The 23,374-nt window shown below is 44.0% G+C and overlaps 1 protein-coding gene across 1 annotated transcript in view; it reads right to left on the bottom strand.

Moving 5' to 3' along the window:
- CR1 (complement C3b/C4b receptor 1 (Knops blood group)) overlaps positions 1-22,660 on the bottom strand; it is a 167,260-nt gene extending 144,600 nt beyond the window's left edge. The window contains exons 1-5 of the mRNA XM_054980427.1: positions 22,046-22,660; positions 15,466-15,654; positions 13,836-14,027; positions 12,623-12,722; positions 5,050-5,135 (exon numbers count right to left, since the gene is read on the bottom strand). Coding sequence (XP_054836402.1) covers positions 5,050-5,135; positions 12,623-12,722; positions 13,836-14,027; positions 15,466-15,654; positions 22,046-22,118 — 640 coding nt within the window. The 5' untranslated portion in view covers positions 22,119-22,660. The remainder of the gene's footprint in view (positions 1-5,049; positions 5,136-12,622; positions 12,723-13,835; positions 14,028-15,465; positions 15,655-22,045) is intronic.
- Positions 22,661-23,374: the final 714 nt, after the last annotated feature.

Raw genomic sequence — 23,374 nt, 5'->3', positions numbered from 1 at the left:
CTCTGTGTGATTATCTTCTCAAAATCAGTCAGATCCCTCAATTGGCCTCTGTGAACCTTAAGAGCTCCCTTTAGTCTGGAGACGACCTAAAGAAATATCAGCCATTGATTTCCTTTCCTTCATCACTAATTTTTGCCATGATTTAATCTTCCCTTGAGAATTTAACATATCTTGATAAGTTATAAAGTCATTGATTTGACTGTAAGATAATTAGTTGAATTAAGATAACCGGTAGAATAGAATGTATGATAGATAACATTGAAATAGTGTTAAAAACTCAGCATTTTTATTGTTAAGAAATATATAAGTAAAAGATAAGATGGGGTAATAATGATTTTTTTCAAGATATGGGTAGAAATAAGGCTGAATTCTGTACATGTTGTTTATTTGAAAATATATACCTTAAATAATCTCAAATATTATTCTAACACTTTTAAAGGTTATGATAATTAGTTGCATTAAAATAACTGGCAGAATACAATGCATGATAGATAACACTGAAATATCGTTAAGAAGTCAGCATTATTAATGATAAGGATAATAATGAGTTGTTTATTTATTTATTTTTAGATAAAGATTAGGAATAGGTTTGAGTTCTGTACAAGTAGTTTATTTGAAAATATATATCTTATACAGTCTCAAATATTATTCTAATATTTTAAAGGTTATGATCTTTACACTTTATATTTTGATAATCCTTGAAGTACAGAGCTTTGCATTTTTGTTGTTCTTTTCCTTTCTCCCTTTCTTTTTCTGTATTCCCTTTTCTGTTTTTAATAAAATAAAATATTAAAAATAAAATTAAAAAACAGAAAGGATGGCTGAGATTACTAAGAGCCAGCATGGATTTCTCAAGAATAAATCATGTCAGACTAACCTTACCATTTTTTAAAGAAATTTACTGCCTTGCTGGATCAGGGGAATGCTGTCGACATAAATTATCTCGATTTCAGTAAGGCTTTTGATAAGGTTCCATATAATATCCTTGTTGACAAGTTTGTAAAATGTGGTTTAGATCCTATTACTGTTAGGTAGATCTGTAACTGGTTGACAGATCACACCTGAAGAGTGCTTGTTAATGGTTCCTCATCCTCTTAGAGAAGAGTGAGAAGTGGAGTGCCTCAAGGATTGGTCCTGGAACCTGTTCTGTTCAACATTTTTAGGCATGATTTGGATGAAGGAATAGAGGGAATGCTTATTAAATTTGCAGATTATACTAAACTGGGAGGGGGAGCAAATACGGAAGAAGACAAAGTCAGGATACAGGATGATCTTGACAGGCTGTAAAACTGGGCTAAAACAAATAAAATGAATTTCAATAGAAATAAATGTAAAGTTCTGCATTTAGGTAGGAAAAATCAAATGCATAATTATAGGATGGGGGAGACCTGTCTTGGTAGTAGTATGTGTGAAAAGGATCTAGGGGTCTTAGTAGACCATACACTGAACATGAAACAGCAGTGTGATGTGGTAGCTAAAAAGGCAAATGCAATTTTGGGCTGTATCAACAGAAGTATAGGGTCCAGATCACATGAAGTGATGGTATCACTCTACTCTGCTCTGGTTAGACCTCACCAAGAGTACTGTGTTCAGTTTGGGCCACCACAATTTAAGAAAGATATAGACAAGCTGGAACATGTCCAGAGGAGGGCAATGAAGATGGTGAGGGGTCTGGAGACCAAGTCTCCAGGTTAAGGAAAGGTTGAAGGAGCTCGGTGAACTTAGCCTGGAGAAGAGATGACCAAGAGGCAATATGTTAACCATCTTCAAGTACTTGAAGGGCTGTCCTATAGAGGATGATGCGGAGTGGTTTTCCGTTGCTCCAGAAGGTCGGACCAGAACCAATGGGTTGAAATTAAATCAAGAGTTTTCAGCTAAACGGAGGCCGGCAGATGTGCGCGGCGCCTCGAGTGCCGCCGGGCAACGAGAAACGGCAAGTAAAAGAAACAGGCGGAAGCCTGTAAACAAGCGAATCCCTTCTGTTCTACAAGCGTTTGTGAAGGAGAGGTTGATCTGAAGAAGACTCGCTCTTCCCCTTCGTGGAGTTCCAGAATTTTGTTGGCGCCCCCCCCCCCCAAATGGCAGCAAAGAAGCAAAGTCCCGCTCTCGGTAAGTCAATCTCGGCCACCTTGCAGAAAGGGGAGTCGCTCGAAGAATTGGTGCGCAGGGCGGTGGTGGAAGCCATAAAACCCTTTGTTGACAAGCTGAACGAAACTGATCAAAGGGTGGGCTTAATTGAAAGCGAGGTGAAAACCATTAAGGCAGCAGCGGGGGGGGCAGAAAAGTCTGCTCTGGAAAGTGCGTCACTTGTGAAGGCTACAAAAAAGGAGCTGAAGTTGGTGGAGAACCAACTGATCGGGCTACAAGTGGAACGAACGCAGACAATTTTGCGTCTCCAAAACGTGAAAGAGGAGGAAAATGAGGATCTGTGGGATTTGGTCTCGGAACTACTGGCGACACCCGCGAGGACGACTAAAGAAGAGGTTAAAAGCGCCATTTTGGAGGTCCGTCGGGCTTCTTCAAAATATGCAACAAAGCGACAGTTGCCTCGTGAGATCATTATTGACTTTTCAACTAAAAAGATTCGGGACACCATCCTATATAACTCATACAATGCGGATTTGGACTTTATGGGTTTGAAAGTCAAGATTTTGAAGGACGTTCCATTTCTAGTCCGGAAACGGCGTTTTAAATATAAAAAGTTTGCAGCTCTTCTGAGGGACCATGGAATAAAGTACAAATGGTTATTCCCGGAAGGAATATGGTTCAGATATAAAGATCAGGCCTATAAGATATTATCAGAAGATCAACTAAAGGATTTTGAGAATAAAAACCCAGAACTCTGCTGCACCAAGAACGAAGAAAAGGAGGAGCCGGAGGGGGGGGGGAGGAGGAGAGCATTGCAACAGCAGTTGCACAGAGAGAATTGCGTCCGGGACCCAGAAGGGGGAGGAAAGTTTAATCAGAATTTGAAATGTTTATTCTCTGTATGATTAACCACTCCATCATTATTCTATGGAGCTATTTTTGTATTATGACAGTATGAAGGGAAACATTGAAGTGTAGTGTTTAGTGTTTGTAGTTCATTCCCCCCCCCTTTTTCTTTTTCCACTCCCCTTTGTCCCTTCCCTCTTCCCTTTCCTTGTGATAGTCTGGTGTAGTGTTTTGTAGTTATGAAAAATAAAAAAAATTATAAAAAAAAAAAAAAAAAAGAGTTTTCAGCTAAACATTAGGAAGACCATCCTGACAGCTAGAATGGTCCCTCAGTGGAACAGGCTTCCTCAGGAGGTGGTGGATTCTCTTTCTTTGGAGATTTTTAAGCAGAGGCTAGATGGCCATCTGACAGCAATGCTAATTCTGTGAAACTAGGCAAATCATGAGAGGCAGGGCAGGTTGGGTTATATCAATGCTTAGTTCTCGTGGCCCCTTCTTAGAAGCCTAGGGTTATGCCGATCGCCACTTTGGGGTCAGGAAGCAATTTTCTCTAGGCCAGTTTGGCTAGGGATCCTGACGGTGTTTTGCCATCATCTGGGCATGGAGCAGGGGTCACTGGGGTGTGGGGGAAAGTAGTTGTGAATTTCCTACACTGTGCAGGAGATGGGACTAGATGACCCTGGAGGTCCCTTCCAAACCTATGATTCTATTATTTCATTCATATAGAAAGAAAATAATGACAAATTCATTTAAATTTAGATTGATCAAGTACTGGAGAATTTAACTGTCCTTTTCCAGTGGTAAGCAGAAATAATTTATACAGATATATTAAAAGACAACTTTTGGAGAAATGTGTTTGAATTGTTTTATTTGTTATCTCCGCCCAATGTCTCTAAATAACCAAAGGACTTGAATCCAGTAGCATTGTTGAGACCAACAGTGAATCAAAGCTCCCTTTTTCAGCTATCTGAAGAAAGAAGCTTTGACTCTCAAAAGCTTCTACCCTGAACATCTTGTTGGTCTCTAAGGTGCTACTGGACTCAAATCCGGCTGTTCTACTGTAGACCAACACTGCTACCTAACTGAAACTAAATAAGAAAAGAATGCTTGCACCTTAGAAAACCAAGTAACTGTGGTGGCTCAGAGTGCTTTTGCCCAGCTTTGGCTGGCACGTTAGCTACATCCGTTCCTGGTTCAGTTAGATCAAGCCACAGTGATCCATGTCTTAGTTGCATCTAGACTGGACCACTGTAATGTGCTCAACATGGGGCAACCCTTGAAGGGCATTTAGAAGCTGAAGCAAGTGTAGAATGCTGCAGCTAGGCTGCTGGTTGGGAACAGATATCAGGAACATGTGATCCCAATACTACAGCAATTACACTGACTAGACTACTGACAAAGCTTCCCCCCTCACTTCAGTATGCTCCGAATCTTTACGCAGCATACTGCGTAACCCTGCTTTGCGGTTCAGGTTATTCTGGAACAGTTTTTCCCCAGTGCACACCCCTACCGAGAAGCGCCTATGTGATGACGGTTCCACATGTCAACTTTAACTCAATTTGCCAAGGTGGTTGGTATGGGGAAAAAATAACTTCCAAATGAAGTGTTAAATTTATTTAACGCAATGTTTAAACCACATTTGACATATTTTCCCTATTTATTAACTTAATTTTATTTACTTCATTTATACTCCACCTTTCTTCCCAGTGGGGATCCAAAGCAGCTTACATTGCTCTCCTCTCCTCCATTTTATCCTGTTGTGAGAGTGGGACTGGACCAGGGTCATCTAAGCAAGTTTCCACAGCACAGTGGAGGTTTGTACCTGGGCCTCCCAGATCCTAGTCCAGCACTATAAACAGTATATCACACTGGCTTCTAATCCAATATTTCAGTTAAATATTTCAGTTTAGTCATTGAAATTAGGACATAAAATTAACATGCATTTTTTAAAAAGTTTTGTTTACTAAATACAAGTCAAAACAAATCAGATCATGATGTACCAGGAAATTTTCTAATTCATTTTTTTCCTGAAAACTCCACTTCACTGGCTCACATGCCTCTTGAATATCATGAGTTCCAGGACTATGCTAACTGAAACCACTGGGACAAACTTACATTGGCAATCTGGAGGCTCCTTATTCCATTTGACGGTATTACTCTCTGTTAAACACTGGGTAACAGGTGTTCCGATTAATCTGTACCTAAAGAAGAAAGAAAATAAATTTATTGTGTAATGTTTTTAATTACTCATATATCATAAATCACAGGAAATCTTAGCTCAGATAGTATTTTTGAGATTTCTCACACTAAAATTACAGGCATGAAGTTCTATCCACATTAAGCCATTTTTTTCTAAGATAAACATATTTTTAAAGGTTTGTGCTAGGGGTGTGCAAGCCAAAAATTTTCGGCTAAAGCAGAAAGCCGAAAGAGGATTCTCTTTCATATAAGCCGAAAGCCGAAACGGCCAGCCGTTTCGGCTTTCGGCTTTCGGCTTACTTTCGGCTTTCGGCTTTTTCAATGGGAAAATGCCTCCGGCGTCTTCCCGGACGTCTGGGGGAGGCATTTTCCCACCGAATCAGCCCAAAATTGGTGGGGACCTTCCTCTAACCCCTCTCTACAAACCCCCCAAGTTTCAGACCGATTGGACTTTGGGGAGCCATGTTATGGCCCCCCAAAGCAGGTCCCCCTATCCTCCCATAAGAAAGTGAAGGAGCAGCATATTGTTAGCATGCTGCTGCTCATCTTCTTCATTATTTCCTATGGGGAAAAATGAAGAAGCAGGCTTCCTTTGCCAGGGGTGGCATTTTGCATGCAAAATGCCCCCTTACCCTCAGGGGCCCTTCTCCCACCCTTCCTCCCACCCCCCACCAAGGCTCAGCCTGCTCCCACTTGGGGGGGCCATTTCATGGCCTCCCCAAGTAGGTGCTCTCATCTCTACCACTGACAGCTGGGGGAGGCTTGTCTTGCCAGGGGTGGCATTTTGCATGCAAAATGCCCCCCAGCCCTCTGGGACCCTTCTCCCACCCTTCCTCTCACCCCCCACCAAGGCTCAGACTGCTCCCACTTGGGGGGGGGGCATTTCATGGCCTCCCCAAGTAGGTGCTCTTTTCTCTACCACTGACAGCTGGGGGAGGCTTGTCTTGCCAGGGGTGGCATTTTGCATGCAAAATGCCCCCCAGCCCTCTGGGGCCCTTCTCCCACCCTTCCTCCCACCCCCCACCAAGGCTCAGACTGCTCCCACTTGGGGGGGCCATTTCATGGCCTCCCCAAGTAGGTCCTCTCAGCCCCTAAAGTCCACCCCTTACAGCCCCACACAAACCCAATTCCCCCCCAGCTGCCACACACAGACCCAAATCCCCACATTAGCCCCTCACAGACCCAAATCCACCCCCACCTGCCCCACACCCATAACCCCAGGAACAGGCTGGCAAAGGCCAGCTCTCTCCCTTTGTTCCCTATGCTGGGAACTTCTAAACTCTCTTTCTCTGGGCAATTCTGCACAGCCCAGGGGTGCCACAATGGTGGGAACACTTCTGAGTGCCAGCTGGTCCCTGTGAAAGAGCACCTGAACCACAGACACCCTCCCTCAAATTCCCCCACCACCTACAGAGATGGCTGGCCAGCCAGCCCCATTGTTCCCTATGATGGGAACCAACTGCACAACAAAGAATAAAACAAGAACAACACAAAATAAAGTTTTTAAAAAATTATTTTCTCCCTTCCAAAGTACAAGTAGGCAAAGCATTATGACACATTACACCAGCAGTCCCCCACACAGAAAAATAACACAACTCACTTAACATCAGAGAATCACAAAGCACGATTCCTGTCAAAAACACTTTATTTCTTGAACAGCTTTAGGTTACACAGCAGGGGGGAACACCAAAGGGCATGGCAGCACTATCTTACACAAAAATAACACAACTCACTTAACATCAGAGAATCACAAAGCACGATTCCTGTCAAAAACACTTTATTTCTTGAACAGCTTTAGGTTACACAGCAGGGGGGAACACCAAAGGGCATGGCAGCACTATCTTACACAAAAATAACACAACTCACTTAACATCAGAGAATCACAAAAACACAATTCCTGGCAAAAACACTTTATTTCTTGAACAGCTTTAGGTTACACAGTAGGAGGGCACAACAGGGCATGATAGCAATGTACTACAAAAATAATACAACCCACTTCACCGTTTTGGACAGCAATTGTGTTTGTGTGATTCTCTGATGTGAAGTGAGTTGTGTTATTTTTGTGTAGTACACTGCTTTCCTGCTCTGTTGTGCCTTCCTACTGTGTAACCTAAAGCAGTTACAGAAATAAAGTGCTTTTGACAGCAATTTTTTGGGGTGATTCTTTAATGTGAAGTGAGTTGTGTTATTTTTGTGTAAGATACTGCTTCCATGCCCTTTGGTGTCCCCCCCCTGCTGTGTAACCTAAAGCTGTTCAAGAAATAAAGTGTTTTTGACAGGAATCGTGCTTTGTGATTCTCTGATGTTAAGTGAGTTGTGTTATTTTTCTGTGTGGGGGACTGCTGGTGTAATGTGTCATAATGCTTTGCCTACTTGTACTTTGGAAGGGAGAAAATAATTTTTTAAAAACTTTATTTTGTGTTGTTCTTGTTTTATTCTTTGTTGTGCAGTTGGTTCCCATCATAGGGAACAATGGGGCTGGCCGGCCAGCCATCTCTGTAGGTGGTGGGGAAATTTGAGGGAGGGTGTCTGTGGTTCAGGTGCTCTTTCACAGGGACCAGCTGGCACTCAGAAGTGTGCCCACCATTTTGGCACCCCTGGGCTGTGCAGAATTGCCCAGGGAAAGAGAGTTTAGAAGTTCCCAGCATAGGGAACAAAGGGAGAGGGCTGGCCTTTGCCAGCCTGTTCCTGGGGTTATGGGTGTGGGGCTGCTGGGGGTGGATTTGGGTCTGTGTGTGGCAGCTGGGGGGGAATTGAGTTTGTGTGGGGCTGTAGGGGGTGGACTTTGGGGGCTGAGAGCACCTACTTGGGGAGGCCATGAAATGGCCCCCCCAAGTGGGAGCAGTCTGAGCCTTGGTGGGGGGTGGGAGGAAGGGTGGGAGAAGGGCCCCAGAGGGCTGGGGGGCATTTTGCATGCAAAATGCCACCCCTGGCAAGACAAGCCTCCCCCAGCTGTCAGTGGTAGAGATGAGAGCACCTACTTGGGGAGGCCATGAAATGGCCCCCCCAAGTGGGAGCAGTCTGAGCCTTGGTGGGGGGTGGGAGAAGGGCCCCAGAGGGTTGGGGGGCATTTTGCATGCAAAATGCCACCCCTGGCAAGACAAGCCTCCCCCAGCTGTCAGTGGTAGAGAATGAGATTAGAGCACCTACTTGGGGAGGCCATGAAATGCCCCCCCCAAGTGGGAGCAGGCTGAGCCTTGGTGGGGGGTGGGAGGAGGGGTGGGAGAAGGGCCCCTGAGGGTGAGGGGGCATTTTGCATGCAAAATGCCACCCCTGGCAAAGGAAGCCTGCTTCTTCATTTTTCCCCATAGGAAATAATGAAGAAGATGAGCAGCAGCATGCTAACAATATGCTGCTCCTTCACTTTCTTATGGGAGGATAGGGGGACCTGCTTTGGGGGGCCATAACATGGCCCCCCAAAGTCCAATCGGTCTGAAACTTGGGGGGTTTGTAGAGAGGGGTTAGAGGAAGGTCCCCACCAATTTTGGGCTGATTCGGTGGGAAAATGCCTCCCCCAGACGTCCGGGAAGACGCCGGAGACATTTTCCCATTGAAAAAGCCTAAAGCCGAAACGTTTCGGCTTTTTTTCTTTCGGCTAGCCGAAACGTTTCGGCTAACCTGAAAGAAGCCGAAACACTTTTGTTTCGGCTTTCTTTCGGCTTTCAGAAAGCCGAAATGCACATCCCTAGTTTGTGCACATAACCCAAAAGGGCTGCAGTGGGAGGAAATCACGCTTTATGGATAGAAATCCATCTGCAGGAATGCTGTGTTGGATCCAAACCATCATATTTGTTTCATTAATTTCAGTGCAGTTGCCTGTAGTAGATTTGCAACTACTTAGATGAACGATTCACTGCCTATTTATTCCTGAATCAAATTCAAGGTAAATGGTTATCTTTTCCTTACAGGCAGTGGCAGAAGGAAGCAAAGTCAGTAACCTGCTAGGGCCCAAAGGCTGCCAATTGGCCCACTGGCAGAAGTACATGAGTGGAAGGAAGGGCTCCACCTTCCTTCACAGAAGTGGAGGAGTAGGAGGAAGGGCTCCCTCTCCCTTCCAGCCCCCCTCCACAAGCTGCAGGAGCAGCCAGCCACTCTTCTCTCCAGCTCCAGACAGGCTTCAGCTGCTTCTGGATGGTTTTACTGGATTTTATGTCCATTCCAAATCTGGGCTGAATCCACACTTCCCTACCTTCCACTTTTCATGTGCATTAATCACGCTAGATTCTATCCTGCAATGTCCCAGTCTGTGTTCACATCCCTTCTCTCACTGCCGCTGCCTTGTGCTATACTTCGTCCACATCCCTGGTAGAATCGCGCAATACAGGGCGGGTTTAGATCCGACGTCACCAATGACAACATTATGTTCATTTTTTTTCATTTTTTCATCAGATTTCCGCTATAGCGTTTTTTTGCTGAATTGCTATGGCGAGGCCACACCCCTATGATGCCTGTGATTGGTTAATGTTATTCTATGCCTTCTTCTTTGAAATCCATTGGACCATTATTCTGGCAGGCTAATTTGAACTGATATTTAAGGTGGGGGTGATCCAAACTCTTCAAACGGGCAGACTAATTATTTGACACTTGAATGTAACGTTAGAATGACGGCTTTCCACTATAACGGTAATTTCAACAGTTAAAAAAAATTAATTTTAACAGCCACCAATAATTCCAACTGTTCGGCATCCTAAAAATGACACGGAAATGGAAATGACACCACCTCTTTTTTTTTAAAGATTTTTTATTCTTTTTATTAATTACATTAACTAACAATACAAAGGAAAGGAAGGGGAACAAGGGAAGGGAAGGGAAAAAAAAACCCAAACAACAACATATAACATCTACACTACATAGAATGCTTTCCCTTCATACTGCCATTATTAAAAAAAACTAAAGCTTTGTATAATATTGATGGAGTGGTTGACCTTACAAAATGCAAATTACAATTCAAATTCAAATTAAGTTTTCCTCCCCCTCCTGGGTCCCGGACGCAGTTCTCTCTGAGCAACTGCAGCCGCAGTGCTCGTTTCCTCCCCCCCCCCCCTCAGACTTCTCATTTTCTTCTTGCTTGGTGTCTCGCTGAAATTCCGGATTTTTATCCTCAAAATCCCTTAGTTGATCTTCTGATAATATCTTGTAAGCTTGATCTTTGTAACTAAATCAGATACCTTCAGGAAATAGCCATTTATACTTTATTCCACGTTCCCTCAGAAGAGCTGCGAGCTTTTTATACTTAAAACGTCTTTTCCGAACTAAAAGTGGGACGTCTTTCAGTATCTTGACTTTGTTACCCAAAAAGTCCAGATCCGCATTGTATGAATTGTATAGGATAGTGTCTCGGATCCCTTTAGATGAGAAATCGATGATGATCTCGCGAGGCAGCTGACGCTTCGTTGCATATTTTGAAGAAGCCCTACGGACCTCCAAAATGGCGCTTTTAACCTCTTCTTTAGTTGCCTTCGCGGGTGTCGCCAATAGTTCCGAGACCAGACCCCATAAATCCTCATTTTCCTCCTCTTTCACGTTCTGGAGGCGCAAAATTGTTTGTGTTCGTTCCACTTGTAGCCCGATCAGCTGGTTCTCCACCAGCTTTAACTCTTTATTCGTAGCCTTCACGAGTGACACACTTTCCCGAGCAGACTTCTCTGCTCCCCCCGCTGCTTCCTTAATGGTTTTCACTTCGCTCTCAATTAAGCCCACCCTTTGATCTGTTTCATTCAGCTTGTCAACAAAGGGTTTTATGGCTTCGATAACCGACCTCCGCACCAATTCTTCAAGTGACTCTCCCTTCCCCTGCAGGGCAGCCAAAATTGACTTGCCCAGAGCGGGACTCTGTTTTTTCGCTGCCATTTTAGGGGGGGGGGACCGCCAGCCAAATTCTGAGACTCAGCGAGGGGGAAGAACTAGCCTTCTTAGCTTCAGATCCCACCACTCCTTCGCGTGCGCTTGTAATAACAGAAGGGATTCACTTACTTACAGGCTTCCACCTAGTTCTGCTCTTTGCCGTTTTCCATGGCCCAGCAGCACTCGAGGCGCCGCGCACGTCTGCTGGCCTCCATAGGGACAAACGGGCAATTTACCCCCCGCATTGATTTTCGGGGGGCTCTTCCCGCAGCGTCCCGGACCCTGCCTCCCTCACTGGGAGTCCTGGGGGCTAATCTTCGCAGATCAGCCGCCCGGTCAGAGTGCTCGGGCGCTTCCTCCCAGACCTGCGGAGAGGAGCGTCCGACATGGCTGAGAAAACGAAAACGAATCTGGAAATGACACCACCTCTTGATGTCTCTATGAGGATTTTGGAGCACCCCGATTAAGATTTATGGCCGGGATTGTGCAACAATGCTGGGAAAATCCCCTTTAAAAAAGGGGGGAAGGGCGGGCAGGCAGGCATGCTGCGGAGAGAGTGGAAAAGCTTGATAGTTGCACGGCAAAGAGGGATGGTGTTCCAGAAAGGCTGCAAACACGGAAGTGGGGTGGTTTGAAGGGGGTGGTCTCCTTGTGAAACGCTTCTATTTGTCCACATCCACGGTGAGAACTGCGCAAGAGAAGCGTTTGAACGCATGACAAATTCATCTGAGGCGCAATGCGAAAGACACGAGAGAATGGCGGAATTGAGGTAAGAGTATATGAACAGCCCTCTGAGAAGTGAATAATGGGCAGGAAAAAAGCAGAAAACTTGAGACGTGTGGATTCGGCCCTGATGTTTTAGTTGTATTTTACTGTTTGGGCATCAGAGGTCATTATATTCAGGCCAGATAAAGAGGGAACACATTACTAAGACCAAATGCAATCATTGTGATACTCACTGGTGCATTCTACAATTGTATTTGACAGAGCAAAGACCTCTGGAATGTTCTTTCAGTTCATACATCTTATTTCTCCTACTACCTCTTACCCCCCAACAGTAACCGTATCTTCACCATTTCTGGACTGTTTGAGATCAGCTTAGGTACAATTGCCCAAAGACCTCCTAAAAGCTAGTGCTGGCCTTTTCAAGGACAGTTGTATCTAAAAACTGAATTTCTAAAAAAGAAATCCCCCTCCCCATAACATCACTATTAGAGGTTTATTTTATAATCCTCTTTCTGCATGTTTGATGGCACTGTTTTACTGAGATGAGATCTAGTATTGGGGGATAAAGGGGAACATAGGGCTGTTTCCACCGTAACCCTTTTCCTCTACAGAAGAATAACCATTGGGAAATGATGTGTGTTTGTATGTGTGTCAAGCCAAACATTTTACAACATTTTCCTGTACAAAATTTAATAATTTAAAGCAAGAAACAACAGTATTCTGCCTGAACTGTCTAGTTCTTCTGCAGGGAATGACTTGCACCAAGCTTTGCCAAAGGTTCTACACCTTATGCCAAAACCCTTTGGGCTTTAAAAAAAATTCTGGTAGACCACGAAATTTTTTCTGTTCCCCAGAGTTTGCCCATACTTTTATATCATAATTAAGTTCTGCAGCTCAGCCAGTACAATTCAATGCTCACCCATCATCACAGGTGAAATTTACTTTTGCTCGATACAGGAGATCAGTTAGAATAACAGCTCTGCCATTTTGTGGTTTTCCTGGATCGCCACATGATTTACCTAGCGGAGAGCAAGGTTGAGAATTAGCATGCTAGACTTGAGTTCAGCATTAACTGAGGAACAATTCAACACTGGCCTGGGATCAAAGGGCCATGAAGAATGCATATGATCCATCCCGCTTTTCAAGAAGTCGTCAGCTCTAGGGAATTTTAGAAGCAGATACCAGTACAGTGTGAGTTGCTGCTATTAATACTTGCGGTGATAGGAACTGAAGACCCTATAGCAAACATACAAGCCCTTTGGCTGCAATCCAACATTGATTTCAGTATATTTATTAATGGCCATAAGTATGCCTAGCTCTATGTTTTGATTTGTGTAGATAGTCATAAAACCTTCACCATGTTCCACAGAGGGTACTTAGGTCAAGCTGTTGGTGGTCCCCAGCTCCAAGGATGCTTGCCTAGCCTCAACCAGGGCCAGGGCCTTTTCGGTCTTCGCATCCACCTGGTGGAACTTTCTGTTGGTGGAAACCAAGGCCCAGCAGGATTTACTAACCTTCCACTTGGCCTATAAGACAGAGACATTCCGCTAGGCATATGGTTGAGGTTGGGGCTGGGTGAGCTCCTTTTAAGCCGGTCTCCTGTTGAGTGGAGAATGCAGTCCCCTCCTCCCAATTGTCTGCCAACCCACCATCACCCATACCATGAGATTTATTAGATCGGGCTTCCACATATGGGTCGCTGTTAAAAGCTGCTGCCTCTAGTAATGATTTTTATGATTCTAATGTAATTAAATGTATGTTTTAACATAATTAATATATTCAATGGATTTTAATGTGTTTTGACTCTCCCCTGCATGCGGGGAGAGCGGGTTATAAATGTAATGAAATAAAATAAAATAAATATTTTGTGACAAATATTTTTTACTAATTTTGAACCAACATTTTTGAATCATTACATATTGCATATAATTACATATTAAGTATCTGTGCTATCACTCAGATTCCTAAAATCTATAGTCCTTTAAGCACTACTGCGTTAATTTCTAAACTTGCACTTTAACAACATAGCCACATCTACTGAAATTCATAATCTCATAAAACTTTTGGCCATAAAGCATTGTAGCTGAAAACAGCTCTTATATTGCAGTTAATTGCAGTAATAGTATACTAACCTTTACAAAAAACAGGGACTTTTGACCAAGTGTTATTCTGAAGACAAATAATAACAGGACTCATTCCAGGGATGCTGTCATAACCTCGGCGACAGACATAGGTCACAGTGGTCCCAGGAGTATAATAACTCTTACTCGCTTCCTCTGGCTTTGGTTGAGCATATTTTAAACTAGTTGGTACAGGACAGCTGCCTGGCAACAAAACGACAGAAAACCTGAAAGACTGTGCTAGAAAGACCATGCAAGGAAAGCTTTCCTTTTTAATCATTTCACTGTGGCAGAGCATGTTTAACAACCCATACTTCAGAAAGGTAATTATTGACCTTTATTAATCACAAAGCCAGTTTGGACACTAAAAGCTGCCAAGGCCTTTTAAAGTGGAATACATTTCTTGTTCTCCATCCTGACTTGGTTATGTCCCACCCTTGAGTTGACATCACAAAATGACACTGGTCCATTGGAATGTTTCTGAGAGAATGCTGTGTTAAATGAAGCACACTCCCACGTTTGGCAGAATCTCTACATCTTCTCTCAGCTTAAGGGCAGGGCAGCACTTCCAAGCAGGGTGTGACCACAGGGCACAAACCTACTATATTTATATAGTTTGAGAAACACCCAAAATAGCAGCCCCCCCCCCCTCTGGAAGTACTCTAAGAACTAAAATCAACAAATAGAAGAGATTCCAGGAATGACAAGAAACATATGTAAGATACAGTGGTGAATGAACAGAGGGCATGAATCAGTACTTAAATCCTGTTAATCTGTGGGCCATCAGGGCCTCTGGAGAGCATGTGTGCACCATTTCACCACATGCTTTGATGGCTCCTGGCCTGCCTCCCCACTTTGTTCCCCACTGCCAGCTAGGTGAGTGGGACTGGGGTGTGAAAGGTGGGGGTGGGGGACCCTTGCCCCCACAAGGGGGCTGGAATCCCTGTTACAATAGCATCTCCATGAATCTGAAAAGCTATCATCTAAACAACTGTACAATATGCATTTTCCAATTCATCAAATCCTATTTCCTTTTACTGGCGTTTTTTACATTTGGTGCAGTGGTTAAGAGTGGCAGGACTCTAATCTGTAGAGCTGGGTTTGATTTCCCACTCCTCCACTTGAAGCCAGCTGGGTGACCTTGGGTGAGTCACAGCTCTTTCAGAGCTCTCTCAGCCCCATTCACCTCATAGGGTGATTGTTGTGAGGATAATAATAATACACTTTGCAAACCACTTTGAGTGGCGTGAAGTTGTCCTGAAGGGTGGTATATAAATTGAATGTTATTATATTATTGTTCATAAAGCCCTTCTAGTTTTTCTGTTTCTATGTTGTTGCCTATTAATTCAACAAGCTCCAAATATTTTGGCATTGTACAGCAATTCAAGGACACTTTTCAGACAGGAAATACAGGCTTAGATCCTATGAATGAGTTCCATGTATGCTAAACACACTCCACAACAAAGGCTATTTAGTGCACACAGAAGTTGTTCATAGGATCCAAACCACAGGTATCCCGCAATTATAAAAAGATGCTAACTGGATACAATAACATGTTATGCAATATTTGAATACATCTTACAAGCAGAAAACATGTCCCATTTTTGTGTGTGACAGGAATAGGTTTTTTAAAAAAACTTACTTTCACAAAATTCTTCTATGGGTGACCACTGTGAATTTGAAAGGCATGTTGTAACATCTAATTTCCCTTGAATATTATAGAAATCATCCAGGCATTCATAGATTACTGCTGTGTCAGTAGGGAAGCTTGCAGCATCAACATTTCCCTGAGGGATGGCATTCTTTAATTTTGGAGGTTTTCCACAGTCACCTGAGCAGACAATATTGAATTTAATCATCAAACTTTTTAAAAGGCATTTTATAGATTTTTACTGAATGTCAACAGCAACACACATCAAAACTACTTATCATTTCATCTGAATGAATTCAAAACATATTTAAATATTCAATGACTAAATAATTCATGATTCTTTCTCAACATTCTTTCGCTCTTATTCATTCTTTTTCATTTTCACAAGTTCTCTTGAGATATATTGTCGAAGGTTTTCACGGCCGGAGAACGATGGTTGTTGTGGGTTTTCCGGGCTGTATTGCCATGGTCTTGGCATTGTAGTTCCTGACGTTTCGCCAGCAGCTGTGGCTGGCATCTTCAGAGGTGTAGCACCAAAAGACCGAGATCTCTCGGTGTCACAGTGTGGAAAAGATGTTGGCAGGTCATTTGTATCTACTCAGGAGGGGTGGGGTTGAGCTGAGTCATCCTGTAAGAGTTTCCCAGGGTGTGGAATACTAATGGCGGGAGGCTTCACTGTATCCTGAGGAGGTTCTTTTGCATATGGATTGGTGCTTGATGTGCTAATCTTCTCTGCAGGGCTATTGTCGAGTATAGAGTGTTTTGTTAGCCTGGTGTTTTTCAGAACTGGAAACCATGCTCTGTTCATTTCGCTGCTGGCGAAACGTCAGGAACTACAATGCCAAGACCATGGCAATACAGCCCGGAAAACCCACAACAACCATCTCTTGAGATAGCCTCCAATATTCCTATTCTGCAAAAGAAGCAATGAGCTAAAATCTAGTGATGCACAAGAACATGGAGACCATGGGTGTTCGCTGCCTGTCTCGACAATCTCAGTCTGTGGTAATTGTCAGAAAAAGGGGGCCTTTCTAGTCATGTCAGCCTGTGGTGAGGCAAACATAAGAAGCCGTCAGCACATAATGTTCTGTTAGGCTTCACTAAGAAAGATAAGAAAAAAGACAGGAGAGAAAAGATTTGTTTCTTATTTACTTTAAGGTACGAAAAGAGGGGAAAGAAACCTACAACCAATCCAAAAGCGGGAAAAAACCCAAAAGGAATAGGAAAAAATTAATATAAGGGTTAAATTGTTTTTTAAAAAGATCAAAAACAAATCCACTCATCTTAAAGATATTGGGGGTGGGGTGGGGGAGGAAGTGGTTTGATGATGATGATGACAGTCCAGCGATTGAAAAGTGGGTTGGAGATGTGTGGGAGAGGGCAGGACAAAGAATACCAAAAGAAATACTATGTACAAGAAGAAAAGGCAACACAAAATTGGTCTTCAGAAAAAAGTGGTTTCAAAAGAACCATGGGAGAGGGGAAGTGACAGCTAAATTTACAAAAATGTGTGCTCCTGCACTCTGCAGAGGCCCAATCCAGCCCAGATCGGGCCACTACCTAGCACAGCAGTACTCCTGCGCTCCACAGCAGCCCGATCCGGGCCAAATCCACACAGTGTAGACCTGCAGAATTCTTCCAGGTAGTCAGGGGCAATACTTTTGCTAAGCACTTTAATAAATCTCTCACATCTGTTCCAATTTGGACCTTAAATTAGTAGCGATGGGATCAGATCATTCCAGGGTGCCCATCTGTCCAGTTGTGTGGGATGCCTTTCAGCTTGTATATAATGTGTGGGAGTGGTGAACGATGTTGCTCCCATGATGAGCTCTGCTTGGCGTTCTCCTTATATGCTCAGGATGGCATAAGAGGGCGAGGGCCAGGTGTTTCCCCCTTGCTTGACTGCAGTGCCTCGCCCTCAGTGCCCAGCTCCGTCTGCCGCTGAGCCTGCAGGCACGTGCTCCTTCACTTTTCCCAAACAGCCTCCCTCGCTCGAGCCTTCCGCCTTGCTACTGGCTTGAGAGGCTTGGATCCACAAGGCAACGGTTCCTCCTCTTCTCTACGTGACCCCTCGCTTTTGCCAGCTTCCGCAGAAGGATCTGGTTGTTGGTCACTGGATGGCTCTTCTGGGACCACAGGCAGATCTTCTGCCAGCTCCGCTGACTCTTCCAGCCCCTCATTCTCTGAGGAGGACTTGCCAGCAGGCAGGGAGCCCAGCCAAGGCTGGCCCACGACAGGTATCTTTATTGGAAATAACAAGGATCAACAGTACACGACACACACACACGCTCACAACATACATTCAGGGCTAACTAGGAAAGAGAGAGTAAAGATCAGGTGATATTTACCATCCAGACATCCAAGAGTGAGGAATGTTGTAAAGTTCTTAGTGCAGAGGTATTTTTCCCTGTACTTGGTCCTCTGCAGCAAGTATACTCTGCACATTGCTACAGCAGAATTTCCCTACTTTCCTCCCCTTTCTTGCAGCCATGAACCTGTCTTTCCACCCATTTCTTTCCAGACACAGCAGAATGGCTGTGGGAATTTTATTGTTTTCTGCTCTGGCTCTTCTCTTGGTGTTGCTGGGGTACAGTTTGCTGTATGAAGAGGTTTCTTCTCTTAGCTCTGCAGGCAGTTTCCCGCCTTTTCCTTAGTTTTCCTTATCCCTTCTTGCTTTGCTTCCTCAAGTTGCTAAAAAGTTTCTTTTTGCAGCATTTAAAGCTATTTCCCTAACATTTTCCTGGATGACACAACAGAGTGGCTTCTACTTCTCCCCCCGCCCCGCCTCCCCTTCTCATGCTTTTTGTGAGACAATGGGAGGGACAATTATGTTATATTTGATAAGGAGATACTTTTTCTCTGCAGTTACTTATTTTGTTTGCTTTCTTCTTTTAGTTGGTTCTTTGGAGAGCTAAAAGGGAGTAGTTTCAGTAAGGCTTGTTCCCCTCATGTTGATTGAGTCAGTTTCCTAGACTATTTTGAGATGCAGCGATGACTGGCAATATTATCTCAAAGCAGGATGATATAACTCATAAGGTTTGCCTTTTTCGAGAGTTATGTTCTCATATTGCTTATCCAAAGCCATATCATACTGCTGTTATTCAAAGAACAATATATAAAAATCACTAGCATCCTTTTTTACCATAATAATTATGCTAACTTAGCCCATTTATGGTACAGTTTTCTGGTATTTGTTTTACCTATTGAGAAATGTCTTGTTAAAAATATTAGGGAGAGCTTTTGAGCTGCTTGATAGTCTGCTGCGAAATCCATTCCCCCTACCCTGTCGGGGGGGGGGTGCTCAGTAGGTTTTCTCCCCCGCTGCAGCCTGCCCATTAGCTTTGTTTGCTGACTTGTAGCCCCACGAGGCAGATCACAGTGGCTGATGCCAATGGGACTTTTGCAAGTGACGGGTGCAATATATAGAAAATTTTATCAGACTTTATAATTAATTATATTCCATAGCACTGTTGTGGTATTTATCTTAACATAAAAAATTTAATTGTCAGTTGCGTTTTTTCAAGAAACTAATCTGTATAAAATTGTGCCCCTCAGGTCAGTTCTGTGCCCCTCTGAGGTCTGTGCCCTAGGTGGCCACCTAGTTGCCCTAATAGTAGCCCTGGCTCTGGTCGTCCCTTCAGCCTGGGAGACACCTTTAAAAGTCCCCAAGTAGCCTATATAAGCACACCCTAGACCTCCTGCTGCTGCTGCTGCCTGACAGTCCTATTTGGTTTTGTCTGTGTCCTCCACCTAAAGTCAAGGGAAAATGGTGGCAGTTGTGCAAGCACAGAAAGAGGGGGCAGTTAAACCCCCCCCCATGTATTTTTGCAGGTATTCAGATTTTCTGCAAACCTGGGTTTTCCCCCAAGTTTATTGAACCCTCTGTTTTGTGAAAGGGCATTAAATTGTGGCATTAAATTGCCTGCTGCGGGGCCTGATTCTCCCCAAAACGGGCCCACTGTGAGGCACAATTTGGGGCATGGGGGTGCGCTGTACCATCCAGGAAGCGTGCCCCAGGGAGCATTCCCCCCCACTAGCCATAGGGGGAGAGGTGGACTCACAGATAGAAGGGGCCTACGCCATGAAGGGTTTTGAATGTGATAGTCATGACCTTTAATTGAGACCAGTAGCTGATGGGAAGCCAGTGGAGTAACTGCAGAATGAGAGTAATATGAATGCTCCATTTAGCTCCTGAGTATTTGTTTGCTTGTTTATTGATTTGATTTATACCCCGCCCTCCCCACAAATGGGCTCAAGGCGACTCACAACATCTATACAATACAATAAATTAGTTATAAAACTATAAAATCAGTAATAATCTTAAAACAGTCATTAAAATAGTTCAGGTGCCTTATATATAGGCTGCTTAGATAGATAATTGGGAGTCCGCATATGAGCCATAACATATGGACATAATACATGGCCAAGGGCAGACACAGAAAAAGTGGTGGTTTTAGGTGGAAGAGGAGAGGACACTCACTGGTCCTCAGCCAAAGGTCCAGTGGAAATCTCCATTTTACAGGCCCTGCAGAACTGTAACAGGAACCGATTGCAATACAGATCACGAGTTGCTAATATCAAAAATTAGAATAAAGCTGAAGAGAAATGCTAAAAAAATCATAGTGGCAAAATACAATCTAAATAATATTCCTGAAGAATTTAAAGACCAGGTAAGGAACAGATTTGCATACTAAGTTTAATTGATCATGAGCCAGAAGAACTATGGGCTGAGATCAGAGAAATTATCAAGGAATAATGTGCAAAGACTATTCCTGTAGCCAAAAGAAAGGAAAAACCCAAATGGATGACTGAGGAAACTCTTAAAATTGCTAAAGAAAGATGAGAAGCAAAAGCAAAAGGTGACAGAAATAGGGTCAAAATTCTAAATGCAGCTATGCAGCAACTTGCACACAGAGACAAATAAATCTATTATAATAACCAGTGCAAAGAAATAGAAGACAACAACAAAAAAGGAAGAACAAGAGATCTGTTCCAAAAGATCCGAGAAATCAAAGGGAATTTCAAGCCATGGCTTGAGATGCTGAAAAATCAACAAGGCAATACAGTATCTGATCAGGACAAAATAAAGATGGAAACAATACACACTATACAAAAGAGATGGAAGGATGACAGATACCTTTTATGAAGAATCTTTTGATGAAGAACTAGAAGTCTTAGAAAGTGAAGTAAAAGCTGCAATCAAAGCAACTGGGAGAAACAAAGCACCTGGAGTAGATGCAATACCAACAGAGCTCTCTCAAGCTACAGAAATTGATTCCATCAGAATCTTAACAAGAATCCCTCAATGAATGTGGAAAGCAAAACAATGGCCCATAGACTGGAAACAGTCTACATTCCAATCCCAAAAAAATGGGTGCCAAGGAGTGCAGCAACCATCAGACAATCGCATTAATTTCCCATGCAAGCAAAGTGATGCTCAATATTTGCACTGAGCTATTTATCATGCCTTCAAGATCTCTTTCCAGTTCCATCATCATCAGCTGAGACTTAGGGTTTTTCTTCTTCTTTTTTTTGCCCCAATGTACACCATCACTTTGCCATGTTGTTGGGGAAATCCATTTGGTGCTCTTCACGTCTATTTAGCTTTCATTCATCTTGAATAATTTGGTGTCATTTGGAAATTTGGCCACTTCACTGCCCACTCCTGATTCCAGGTCATTGACGGACAAATGAAATAGCCTCCCTTCCAATACAAACTGGGAAACAACACTCCTTCCTTCCTTCCTTTGACAGAGCTTGGGTCATCATGTGCACTTGCTGTTTCCTGTTGTCTAACCAGTTGCTCACCTACACAGGGCCCATCCTCTCACCCCATGACTTACCAAGAATCCTTTAGTAAAGTAAAATAGAAGAGACGAAGCATCTGACGAAGAAAACTGTGATTCTCGAAAGCTTATGCTACAGTAAAGTTGGTTACTCTTAAAGGTGCTACTGGACTCTTCTATTTTGCTACTACAGACTAACAAGGCTAACTCCTCTGGATGAGTAAAGTAAAAGGCCGAATCTTTTTGTTGTTTCCCCTCCAGAACCGCTACCATTACTCACTATATTATTTAGCTTGCATAATTCTAAATCAAACGTACCGTTCCTGATTTGTTATTTAACCTGCATGCTAGCATGCTGACCAAGGAAGTCGGAAGCTGGCACAATAACTCGTAAGATGGGGGGAGGGTCATTTTTGACCGTTCCTTACATTAATAACATCCTGAACAACTCACAGGACACACACTCAGCTAGATTTGAACCTAGCTCAGGCCCTGCTGCGCTAGGGCTTTCTTTGCAGGGAGCTTTACCCGCAAGCAACACTGAAATTAGGACGCGCCCATTCTGCCTTCGCATGACTTTACCTCCTCGTTGCGCCGAATGTGAAGAGCAAGGCTAGACTTAGGTTAGATAGAGCTGAGAGAAATTAAGTGACCTCGACGTAAGGCTCTCCCCGTCGAGTGGGGGAACCCTTCGGAGAAGCGAAGGCCAAGGAGCCGGCCTTTGGCTGGCTGGCACAGGCTTCGCGAGGCAGGGGATCGTCCAACTCCGCCGCTCTCGTACTTACCCCGAACTCCAGAAAGCAGCGACAAGAGCACGAAGAGCTTGGGATCGATGCTCGACGGAAAAGAGCCCGGCATTGCTGCACGCTCGCTGGACTCCCCGCTTCAAGCCGCCACGAATTCCTGCAACGGAAAGCGGAGGAAGGAGGCGCAGCGGCGAATGGGAGGCCTGGGACGGAGGCAAGCGAATAGTGAGGCTGGTGCGGGCAGTCCCAAATGCCTCCGGGGATAAGAGGAAAGGGGCTGCCCTAGGAGCTGTCCGGGAAGAAGCCCCAAGAAACTCCGGAAGCTGAAAAGGAAACCGCAACCCGGCTTCCTCAGCTTAAAAAAAAAATGACCGTTTTCTTGCATTACAGAAGCTGATTTTCTGCCCTTCCCACCCAGGCTCTAATCTTGCTCTTCATGTTTTGTAGCGAGCTTCCTGACACTAATTTGCAATACCCTTCTCAGCCTCGGCCTGGATTATAAGGACCTTTTCGTTTTCCCACGCTCTCTGACTCGGGAAAGCCCTGGAAATCTAGTTGATCTTTAAGGTGCTGCTGGACCGGAATTTTGCTTTTTTCTTTTCTTTTCCCTTCTCCCCATCCTGAATGCCGAGGTTTCATTGCCAGGGTAACAGGTTTTGTAGCTTGCAAAATAGAAACATCATGTGTCTATTTTGGGTGTGTTGCTGGAAATTCCATTCATGTAACCCTTGCGAAACCCAAAACAAGCTGCACCTTGTGATGTCGATGGTTTCCTAAGGAGTCTGTATCTGTCCGTCCCCCCACAGGACTGTAAACAGTGATAGTCTTAATAACCTTGTAGAGTATCTGATGTTTGTTAGTGCCAACAGCGTGCAAGGTGCCAAATGCAGATGTAGGCAGCAAACCAAAGCAGGACTACTCAGAAGTAAAGTGTGTTTTAGTCAGTGACTCTTACTTTTGGGGAAATTCTTAAGGGTGCAATGATAGTGCTTTGCAGGGTTACAATCCCCATCATGACACAAACAGGAGTTCAAGAGTTCAGACTTTTCATAGGCCAAACTGTTGACCACCAGGCAAGGCCAGGGAATGGGCCTTTACTAGTAGATGTTCTGAGAACCAGAACCTGTCTGTCTGGGCAAGCTAGGCTATCTTTTGGTGGACTGAACCTGGAAACAGCCACACTGATCCTTATTACCAGAAAAGCTTTCATTCTTTATTTAGGTGCAAGGGCTCTGGGAATCGCCAACCACAGAAGCAAGAAGCAAACTGCAAAACAACCTTTTATGTGCATAGGCAACATGAGTGGGAACAGAGATCCAATAGAGAACAAAAGTGGGAACAGAGGTCCAATAAGAAATGTACAACACA

The sequence above is a fragment of the Eublepharis macularius genome, chromosome 5 (assembly GCF_028583425.1).
Source record: "Eublepharis macularius isolate TG4126 chromosome 5, MPM_Emac_v1.0, whole genome shotgun sequence".
NCBI lineage: Eukaryota > Metazoa > Chordata > Lepidosauria > Squamata > Eublepharidae > Eublepharis > Eublepharis macularius.
The sequence above is the reverse complement of the archived record's forward strand: the minus strand, read 5'-3'. Positions and strand labels throughout refer to the sequence as shown.